This window comes from Nelumbo nucifera, chromosome 8 (genome assembly GCF_055504915.1).
Source record: "Nelumbo nucifera cultivar China Antique chromosome 8, China Antique-T2T, whole genome shotgun sequence".
Taxonomy (NCBI): domain Eukaryota; kingdom Viridiplantae; phylum Streptophyta; class Magnoliopsida; order Proteales; family Nelumbonaceae; genus Nelumbo; species Nelumbo nucifera.
In genome coordinates, this window is record NC_142656.1 from 3,954,755 (window position 1) to 3,966,429 (window position 11,675).

The 11,675-nt window shown below is 37.4% G+C and overlaps 1 protein-coding gene across 2 annotated transcripts; it reads left to right on the forward strand.

Moving 5' to 3' along the window:
• Positions 1–3,626: 3,626 nt before the first annotated feature.
• On the forward strand, positions 3,627–7,339 carry LOC104600628 ((S)-coclaurine N-methyltransferase-like). Of its 2 annotated transcripts, XM_088893707.1 has the most exons (9): positions 3,699–4,083; positions 4,215–4,323; positions 4,947–5,171; positions 5,264–5,413; positions 5,486–5,585; positions 5,669–5,779; positions 6,099–6,182; positions 6,692–6,750; positions 7,007–7,339. In XM_088893707.1, the coding sequence occupies exons 1-9, from the start codon at positions 3,897–3,899 to the stop codon at positions 7,203–7,205; spliced, it is 1,224 nt and encodes a 407-aa protein (XP_088749833.1). In that variant the 5' UTR covers positions 3,699–3,896; the 3' UTR covers positions 7,206–7,339. The 2 variants fall into 2 exon arrangements, with proteins under 2 accessions (XP_010261992.1, XP_088749833.1); XM_010263690.3 differs by lacking the exon at positions 5,264–5,413 and having other exon boundaries at positions 3,627–4,083.
• The last annotated feature ends 4,336 nt before the right edge of the window (positions 7,340–11,675 follow it).

Consider the following 11,675-nt stretch of genomic DNA (forward strand, 5'->3'; position numbering starts at 1 on the left):
TACTCCAATAGCAGAAACTGCCGTCACAACCGCTGGCGGTGGCGGGGGAAGCGGAGGAGGGAGTGCGGCGAGAAAAAGATCGAAGAACTGGAAGAGGGCGGAGGTGCTGCTGCTGATAAAGGTGCGGACGGAGATGTAAGGGAAGTTCGCCAAGTCGACGAGGAGGTGGGTGCTGTGGGAGGAGGTGGCGCAACTACTGTGCGCCGAGGGGGTGCAGAGGGACGGAAAGTAGTGCCGGGAGAAATGGGATAAGCTGATGGCGGAGTACAAAGAGGTTTTAGATGGGAAGTGAGACCGTGGAGACAACCCTTACTTTGCAGATCTCCTTGCCACTGTCACACGTGCTGGTTCTGGTTCCGGTTTTGCTTCTTCTTCCTCTCCCGAATCTCCGACCACGAATATCAACACCGTTCTCGATTGAAAAATGGGTAAAATACAAAAACCTTCACTAAAGTTTCTGATAATCATAAAAACCTTCCCTTATAGTTTCATTTTAGAAAAAATACTTTCTTTATTTTTGATAAAATTAATAAAAACTTTCCTTCCGTCAAACATCAAGACGAAAAACGTTAAAGAGATGATATTTTTTCAAAATACCTATTTTATCCTTTTTAGAATACCTTCATCTTCTTCTTCATGACACCTCCAACCTATCCACTCGAATTACTCGATGATCATTGTGCCTTGACCCCGACAATAGAAGCAGAATGCGTCACAGCTGCAATCGAGGCAATACATGTTGCATTTGCTCCGAGGTGTGTCGTCATTTGTTTTACAGATGGAGAAGAATGTCGTCGACTGGGATTTTGACAAACTTAACTTTGCAATAGGGAACTTGAGCTAACTTCCATCTCGGATAGCAATGATTCTCAAAGGATACAAATGGGAGATTGGCGAGAAAAGGAGATATTTCCAATGTAAATGTCACCTGAAGCTGAGAAACTTGCAGCGAACGGCGTACAAAGCAGATTTTGCATTATAGATCTAGGGAGCCGAGATGCTAAAAGACAAGTTATGTATGATGGGGATGAGAAGGGCAATCGAAAACAGTGAGAAATAGCTGGAAATCTAAACGGAAATGCGATTAATGCGGCTATGGCGATGATCAGAGAACAGTGATGGAAAGCGATCCGAAAATGGACGCCGACAGGGGAAGGAGAAGAAAGGAGGGAAAGGAGGAACAAGAAGAAGAAAAGAGAGGGAGCACAGACGGGGGAGAAAGATGGTGGGAAAAGGCGGATCGACGCTAATGGGACAGAAAAAGGGAAAAAGGGGAAGAACAAGAAGTCGAAGAAGATGAGAGAAGAGGATGAGATCGGATTTAGAGAGGGTGCCGCCGCTGCCTCTGCTTCTGGGTTCGAACTAAGAAGAGGAATAATGTTCGAGAAAACAGAGACAGACAACCGCCTCTAAAATCGCTCTTGATTTCACGAACTACCTCATAAAAACAAGTCATTAAATAACTCCTTCACCACTTTACTCTCTCCATTCAGTTTTAGTTCCTTCTCCCACGCTAGCGAAGCTACACCACAAATACAAAAAAACAAAACAAAAAAAAAAAAAAGGAAAAGGAAAAGATCTCTTTCAATCTCTCTGCTCTTTGCCTTCTCTTGTCGCTTAGCGAAAGAAATCCAACAAAAACCCTTTCCCCAAATACCCAAAGAGACAAAACAAAACAGAGACAAACAATCGCCTCTAAAATCGCCCCTGGTTTCACGAACTACCTCATAAAAGCAAGCCATTAAATAACTCCTTCCCCACATTACTCTCTCCATTCAGTTTTAGTCCCTTCTCCCAGGTTAGCGAAGCTACAAATACGAAAAAACAAAACAAAATAAAAAGGAAAAGATCTCTCTCAGTTTCTCTGCTGCTCTTTGCCTTCTCGTGAGGAAGAAGATGAACAGCACTCTAGAAAGGGTAAAATAGGTATTTTGAAAAATATCATCTTTTTTACATTTTCCGATCTTTATGTAAGAGAGGTATTTATTAATTTTATCAAAAATAGAGGGGAGATTTTTGATAAAATGAAACTATATGAGAGGTTTTTGTATTTTACCCTTAAAAAATTAATATTTTTCACCTTCCTCTTCTCATATTTTCAGTGTATAATATATATAGGATCAAAACCGTGTAGTAAGTAAACTCTATTTGATCTTTATTATTTCTTTGACGAGTCTTGCGGAGGTGGCGGAGTTAGATAGAGGTATTGTCGGAGGTTGCCACCTTGGATGGCGATATTGATGAATAGATTGCAAGAGGAAGAAGATGAACAGTGTTTTTGCCCTTAATTGATATTATTTTTAAAAAGTTAATCTATTTTTGAAATTTTATTAAAAGTATTATTTTTATTGATATTAGGGCCCAAAAGTTGCCCTTATCAGCTATAATCCCTAAATTCTATCATATCTCACAATGGAGACGGGATCTGCTCCTCACAATCTGACATATAGAAAATAGACTACCGGACTGGGACCTATATACCAGTAAGCAGTAACTGATGAAAGTAAATGATATTTTGATGGAATCCGGATCTCCTCCCAACAAGAAACCCTTCCAATACATTCCAACGACTTGTTCATGGCCAGGTAGCTTGATAGGTCGGCTCGACTCGATCCGATCTAAGTCAGGCTTGGATAAGATTTCAGGCCTGTGGTCTCGGATTTGGGCTTAAAATATCGGGCCTGATTTTTTTACGAGCCAAGCTTAGGCTTTCTCAAAAAAGCTTAGCCCAAGTCCGAGCTTAACTTGATAATGTATTATATAATAAAAATATATTTTATATAATAAAAAAATATATTTATAATATCTTTTTTCTTTATTTTTCTTCTCAATTAATAATTAGATTTTTTTTTTCAATTTTGAGGTCTTTTAATATAAATAAAATAGTTTTTAATTGAACTAAAAAATAAAAAATAAAATCTTTTTTCTAAATTTCTGGTCGAATCTGAACTTCAAACTTTATATGAGGGTTGAGCTCAGGCTCAAGACCTAAGCTTGATAGTTGGGTCAGACTCGTTTGATCCTAAACATATTCTATTAACGTAGAGGCAAAGTCCAGCCCAACCTAGCCCATGAACAAGAATCAGGCATGATGTCTGTCCATGTTAGAACGGTATTTTGTAGGTATAGGAGAAGATCCTAATTCACTACGAGGAGGCTAAAAGCCTACAAACAGCCATGAACGGTGAATAACCATATACCCTTCGATGTGTTGCCATCGCCAAACCACATACTATTCACGTGCTCCAAATCCAATGCAACTTGCACGGACACTGACACCTCACATGCGCTTCACATGCACATCCTATCATGTATTGGGAACATCTCCCATACTTATTAGTTATAATTCACGGGAGATATTTTCAATACACGGTGGATGTGCCTGTGAAACGCTCATTTGTGAGGAGCAGATCCCATCACAGTTGCACGAATTTTACTAAAAATAATAAAAAAAATAAAGAAAAAAAGACAACTTGAAGCGTAAGATATTGGCTTCGGGTAAAACCTGTACCCACACCGTTCTAACAACCTTTTATAACCATGGAATTATCTTTCCACAATTAAGAGATATATTTTTTAACGCAAATAATAAAGGCTGCTCGAACGGACTTTGCCCTGACTGAAGCCGAACTCGCACTCAGAGCGCACCACAGCCAGACAGACAATTACTAACAGAAGATAAACTTTTTCCGGTATGACGTCTTTTCGGCAAGTCATGAAGGTGGAACTCCATGAATAGTATGCCGACATGCTAGTTTGCTAATTAACCACTACCTACCGGTACTAGATCCGGATTCAGATAAGTCACAGTGTCTACTCCCGGACAACGAAACGAAACACACGGTCTAAAAAAAGAAAACGATCGAGAAGAAGAAGAGATAAAGAGATCAGGCGCCATGGATGCGTTGATCCAGGTACCATACGATGCAACTATACGTTTAATGCTGTCGTCTCTCGAGCGTAACCTCCTCCCCGACGTCGTCATAAGGAGGCTCACGCGGCTGCTGTTGGCTAGCCGTCTTCGTTGGGGATACAAGCCGTCCTCTCAACTCCAACTTTCTGATCTTCTCCAATTTGTTCACTGTAAATCTACACCTCTCTTTCTCTGCCTCTCTCTCTCTCTCTCTCTCTCTCTCTCTCTCTTCTTCTTCTTCTTCGAAATTGTTCCATTGGATTTAAATATGAGTGAAGCCATATTGCTTTTCACGTCGCAGCGCTAAAAGAAATGCCCATTGCCATCAAGACCGACTTACCAAAGTCCCAACATTATGAATTACCCACTTCCTTCTTCAAGCTGGTTTTAGGGAAGAATCTCAAATACAGGTAAATGAAATCTAATTCTTACTTTCTTTGCATTGTAATCCAGTATACGAAGCTTATCATGTCGATTATCTTACTAATAATTGGATTTTCTTGTCTTCTCTCTCTCTTATGTAAGAGACACTTGTTGAGTGTGAGGAAAGCAAGTATTAGAAAACAACCCAATTTCCATTTCAGCCCTACAACATTTTAAGTATAGAATTCAAAATAGTGATATTGATTATTAATTGTTGAAAACATCAGCTCTGTTTGATTCTTCAAAAACTGCAGTGTGCAAATGTCAGAAAAATTTTTGAAGAAAAGGAGCAAGTATCCACCCCTGACCCCTCTTAAGAGGCAATTAATATTTTTTCATGCTCTAATTGTTCACATTTTTTTTTCTTCTTTTCATATATACCACTTATCTCAGATACAAATTTCAGAGTTAGAGAGTATTATGACTTGATCCATTAGATAATGTCAATGAAATCAATAGCTTCCTCGTATATACTCTGAGAAATGCAGAATATAGACGACTTCCGTCTTTCTTCACATGCCATTATGCTTATATACCTCCTTAAGAAAAATGAAATAGTCATCTTTTTTACTTTTTTGAGCTTAGCTAGTTTAGTTATCAACATGTGCAGCTGCTGTTACTTCCTTGACAAGTCAAGCACCTTAGAGGATGCAGAGAAAGCTATGCTGGAGCTGTACTGTGAGAGGGCACAGATCAAAGATGGCCAATCTGTGCTTGATGTTGGTTGTGGCTGGGGATCATTGTCCTTGTATATTGCACAAAAGTTTTCTAGCTGCAGGATAACAGGGATTTGCAATTCAAAGACACAGAAAGCATATATAGAGGAGCAATGTAGGTAAGTTGCATGAAATACACAATATGTTCTGTTAGATCCCTTATTTGATCTTCTGGACCAGTAACAAAAGGGTTACAAGGCGCTGAAAACAGTTACGGATGGCAAAGTTGCATCTACAAGAACCACAGCTTCAAACCTCTACTTTTTCTGTTTGAATCAACATATCACAGCACTTCCTACTTCTACAAGATGATTGAAGTTCCATTAGCTCATTTCTGTTTGGTCCATATTTATAACTACAGGTGCATGCTTTCTGAAAATGGTGAATTCATCTCTGCAACCTAAGATAACCCACACATTTTCATCTTATACAGGGAACTGAAGCTGCAAAATGTGGAGATCATTGTTGCAGATATCAGCACTTTTGAAATGGAGGCATCATTTGATAGGATTTTATCCATAGAAATGTTTGAAGTATGCAACACTTTGATCTTTTTTGACAAGGTCCGAAATCTATTGTTATGGTTTCTTACATTGATATATTTCCCTTAATGCAGCACATGAAGAACTACAAGGCACTTCTTAATAAGATATCAAAATGGATGAAGGAGGATAGCCTCCTTTTTGTTAACTACTTCTGCCATAAAGCATTTGCTTACCACTTTGAGGTATTTCTGTTTAACTTGTTAATTGCTCTGCATGTTTACTTGGTTATGCATTGATTTAGAAAGTCTTTGTGGTACCTACATATTTAAAGAAACTAATATTTAGTTCTGTAACAATTGAGTCTGTCATTATTCATCTGGACGGATTGATGTAAATCCTGGATTAAAAACAATAATTATTTATTTTCCATCTTTCCCTTTCTTAAAAGAATAAAAGTCTCCAATTATTTTGCCAAATTCCTAAGTCCTATCTATGACTTCTACCAACAATAAAGTCCTATCGATGACATTTATAGATATCTGATTTTTCTTTTTTATGCAGGACAAGAATGAAGATGACTGGATTACCAGGTACTTCTTCACTGGAGGGACAATGCCTGCTGCAAACCTTCTCCTCTATTTCCAGGTAAGTTCTGCACTTCTGTCCATATTGTCTGAGATTTTTATCCCATAAAAATATGCATCCTTTGTTTGGAGGAAAGACAAGATTCTCACGTTTAGATATTCTTTAATCTAAATAAACCTCTTTCACTCTTTTGTTAATAACTATCACTACTTGTTCAAATTAAATAGAAATGAGAAGAAGTACAAGAGGATGCTTGAATTTCATTTGAATCTATTCTTACCAGTTTACCAAAAAGGAAAAAGGAAAAGAAAATAAAAAAAAGATTGCATGATATTAATCTACTATTTGGCAATTATGTGTTTCAGGTATTAGATGAAATCTGCTTTAATGCATTTAATTGCCATCATAAATATTGAAATCTTTTGTTAGTGGAGTAACAATGCCATTTGATGTCCAGAGAGGCCACCAACTCGATCTCTTATGTAGGAATCTTGATTCTTTTTATGCCTAGAGCTGAACACATTTTATCTTCCTGCTTAACATTTCTTTGTGGTGTTTTTTATATCCAGGATGATGTTTCTGTTGTCAACCATTGGCTTGTAAATGGGAACCATTATGCAAGAACAAGGCAAGCGTGTGTTTCTTTATATTGTTTTGTTTTTGTTTTGCTTTTAACAAGGTTTGTATTCATTCTTTCAAAGCGATATACATTGAAGGAACTAGAAAGTTAATGGTTTGACACTTGAACTAGCCAAATATCGTATGGCTAAACCTAACTTCAAAGTTGCGCCTGTTCGGGTTAAATTGGATTATATTTATTTATGAACATGAGTGAAACTTGATAATTTCGCTTATATATGATTAAAACATGTTTACCTTTGCAGTGAGGAGTGGCTTAAAAGAATGGACCAGAACATGGCTTCTATTAAGCCAATAATGGAGTCAACTTATGGCAAGGATTCCGCTGTTAAGTGGACTGCCTATTGGCGTACATTCTTCATCTCAGTGGCAGAACTGTTTGGCTATAACAATGGAGAAGAATGGATGGTTGCACTGTTCCTATTCAAGAAAAAAATAAATTAATTTTGATCCAAACTTCTATTTTTTTTTTTTATGTTGTACTTCTTTTACTATCATAGGAGATAGGATTTCTTCTTTTCGGTTGAACTCCAGTTTGGTTTATGGCATGATAGAAGAAAATTATGCATGTTGGAAAACATCCCCCCAAGTTCAGTCACTTGTGCTCAAAAAGACGGTGTCAGTGAGAAGAAAGAAACACAAAGCTCTGTTCAATCTCTTCTTTCGCTCGTTACTCATGCTCTGTGGTGTCCACTTAAAACCATTTTTGGACTGACTTCATACTAACAGCACGGTAATAGTACAACCTCAACCAAGAGGCCGGATAAAACAGGAAAAGAATTGAGAAGAATTGAGATAGGATTAACTGAATGCAAATGCCGTTCAGCGGGCTGTACACTTAACCAATAATAATATTCCACATCATTCATAAAATACATGGCCCCATGTATTTTGCCACTGGCGTGGGGCATTATCATTGATTTCACAGCTAAAGCATTCATTCAGCTGATCCGAATTCCCTTCTTTGTTTTATTAATTTATTTCTTCTGCTCGCTTTAATGTACTAATAAATGTGGATTTGCGTAGAAATTTTAAATTACAATGACAGTTATTATTACTATTATTATTTAATTTTATATTCCATTTCTATCATAAATACAAATAATTTTTATTTTAACAATTTTTTTATTTAATATAATGAATATATAACATTAGAAATATCTCCAAATGTTTTTGACAAAATTGTATATTTTTCTTTTTTTGCGTTCTATCTTTTTTAAATATTTTTGTTCAATTATGACATCACCATGAGTTTATTTGAAAAGTCTGATCATTGACCCACCATCTAGATGGAAAAATAGCCTTGCTTTCAGATCAATTTAAATTATATATTTCATCTACATTATATAAATAATGTTTGGCTATCATACTTAATTTTTTATTTGATATAATTAATATATAACATTAGATACATGTCCAAATTTTTTATAGTTTTTATATTTTTTATTCTTTGTACATTTTTTTATTTTTTAAAAATTTATTATTTTACTATGACATCGTTAGTTAATCTATTTGACCCAAACTACTAACCCACCACCAAAACCATTTATTATTGCATTTCCAGCATTGATAAAATTATGTATAACATTTATTTTTGTTCAATATACTGAATGTATAATATTCTAGATGGATTCAATATTTTATTTTATTTATAAACATATAACATCAAATATGTGCCCAAATTGTTCTCTGATCTTCTCTTTATTTTTGTGAATTTTTTGTTTTTATTTTAAATTTTTTATTATTTGACTATGACATCATCTGATTTAATTTCAAGGTTTATTTTAGATTTGTAATTCCATTTTCATCGTTAATAAAAATATTTCTTGCATTTCATACTTAATTTTATTTAGTATAATGAATATATAATATTAGAGATATGCTCAATTCCTTTTTTGTGTATTTTTATATATTATTTATTTTGATTTTTATTATTTGATTAGGCCATTATTGGTTAATCCATTTGACCCAAATGGTTGAATTGCTTACCCACCACCAGGAGGGAAGAAAATGGTTTTATCTTCAAATTATTTTTCAAAATGTTTATTTTTATAATATTAAAATCAATGTTGTGGATTTAATTAATAGAATTTAATGATGAGAAAAATATATCTTGAATATAGGATTTAATGAGAGAATATATGCCTTAGATATGAGACTTAATGAGAGAGAATAGGAAAATAATTTTATTTCCAATTGGTTTTAAATTTTATATTCCATTTCCATCATTAATAAAAGTATTTCTTATTTATCATACTTATTCTTGTCTAATATGATGAATATATGATATTAAAGAAGTTCCCAAACTCTTCTTTAGTTTCTATATTTTTTGCATTTTATCAAGTTTTTAATTTTTTATTATTTAATTGTGGCAACAATGCAACATGGGCTGGCCTATTTGACCCAAAACCGTTAAATTTCTTGCCACCACATAAAAATAATGCTTTTCAAAGTCAATTTCAAAAGTCCAAGTTTTTATGTTATTAGAATTGTTTATGTATGGATTTAATTAATGGAACTTAATAATTAAAAGAAACAAAAATGACTTAAATGTATAATTAAATGAGGATGAACGAGAATTTACCTTAAATGGAATTTGATGAAGGAAGATTTGGCCTGACCTCGCGATCACGCCACGTGGCAAAAAACAAATAGCTCGGCACTTAAAGCAGCGTACCTAGGGCGCAAACACTAAAGGGAAGAAACCCGCAGTCCGAACTCCCCTCGAGGAGACCGAACTCCCTTCGCGGAGCCCGAACTCCCTACGAGGAGCCCGACCTCCCTTCTAAGAGCCCGAACTCTCCCTTAGGCCCCGAGCCACACAAAGCAGTGACCCGAACTAGCCCGCCTCATGGCAGTTCGGGATACTCCCCTATCCGAACTCAAGACTTCGCCTCGCACACCGCTCTAGCACTTCGCCTCCAGAACGCCGAACTAGACAAACCACACCGTACCTGACACCGAAGGAGTCCGTATCCAGGGGCGGCGCACTTGACTAACTTGGGATTTGACGCTTGATAGCCGCACTTCAACGGCCACCTGCCACCGTCACCTACCACCGCCATCTCTAGTTATAGAGACGGCTCCAACAAAAGGAGCAGTGGCGGTTCTGCTCCAACAGAGGTGATGACACCCGAACTGGCAGAAGCACAGAAGTAATCATACCCGACCTAGCAAAAGTCTAGGAGTGAGTGCGCGAGGTGGTTATAAAAGGCTCTCTACCCCCCAAGAACATGGTAGGCAAACTTTGCGCAATCTGGTTTTATCTTGCCTTTGAAGGATTCTAACTTGAGCTTCGAAGCCTTTACACAGGGTTCCCCCCAGAGCTTCCTCATCTTCTCCGTTTCAGGTTCCCTGCTACTCAGTTCAGAGGCAAGATCGTTGACAGCTAAGACCGGCCGGATTGCGCACCATCAGAATTTAATGAGAGAGAATTGAATACAATGAATAATAGTATTCATATTACATATTTCTGCCCTCATAATAGATAGGGACCCTATTTCATAAAAAGGAGTATTTTAGTCCAAAAAATTTTCAGAAACCTTGGACCTTATTTGTATTTTTATAGGAGACCAAATCTGCTCCTCACAGATGGCGTTTCACTGGCGCCTCACAAGCACATCCTGCCTGCCATGCACTAAGAACATCTCTCGTACTTATTAATGAATATTCATGGGAGATGTTCCCAATGCATGGTGAATGTGCATGTGAGGCGCCCATTTGTGAGAGCAGATCCCGTCTCTTACGGTAGTATAGATTCCTTGGATCTTCTCCCCACACTGCCACACCAACCCTGCATCGCAGCCGACCAGCCGTGCATTGGACAAGTGCAAGAGATGTTTTTCATGTAACGCTGCAATGTTGTGGGGTTGGAATAGGGAGAAGATCCGAGTCCAAAATCTACAGGCGTTGTGTGAATATCAAATTATTAACCCATCAAGTGGTGTGCTGACAGACTGGCTGTAGGGCTGCTACTTGCAAGTTGGGTTGCCGACTTAAAAGCATTTCAACTACCCGCGGCTCGAGTTAGGTTTGGACTTTGGATCCATTACTCTATCAAGCCTACCCCTAAAGTAATACCTCCGTACATTAAGAAGAGAATGAGATGTTATTCATGCGTGGTGCAATTATATAGATAGGTGTAGGTAGACTTACATGGGTACGAAGACTCTTTACAATCCAAGTTGCCTCGGTTATTTCTGTGCCTTGTATTAATGGTTACAGACTTGCAGATTCTGATTTGGATGAAGTGAACATTGGTCCACACTTCTAGTACACGAGAGTTCAAGTTGACGTGCGACTGTGAGTGTAATTCGGGTTAGGTGCATTTTAATGAGACCAGATCTGCTCCTCATACAGGGCCTCTCACACCGACCTCACACGCACACCCTACCATGTATTGGGATCATCTCTCGTACTTATAAGTTATTATTCATGGGAAATATTCTCAATGTATGGTGGATGTGCCTGTAAGGCGCCTGTGTGAGGAACAGATCCCATCTCCATTTCAATAGCTGTGTTAGGTACATTGAAAATATCAATTATTTATGCATGTACAACTGTAGTATCATGTGGATAGACATGGATAGAATTATCGTGGGTAGGAGATCTGAACTGATTTAAATATCATCCAATTTTTGCAGGCCAAGTGGGATTGGCATTGGCATTAGAATGGCAATGGGGCAGGGACCACATTCCCTATCCCCCCAATCCCCAACTTCGAAACAAATTTCTACCCCCCATTCGGATTCCTGCTGCGCATAAAAATGATCCTCCATTCTTATTGGGGACCCAAATCCCCAAACTTTCTAAATTAAAAATGCTTTTAAAAATAGATTTACTTAAAATACAAAAATTGTAAAATAAGGAAAATTTCCCAGGCAATCTCCATCCCCAAGTCGGAGAAGCCCTGTA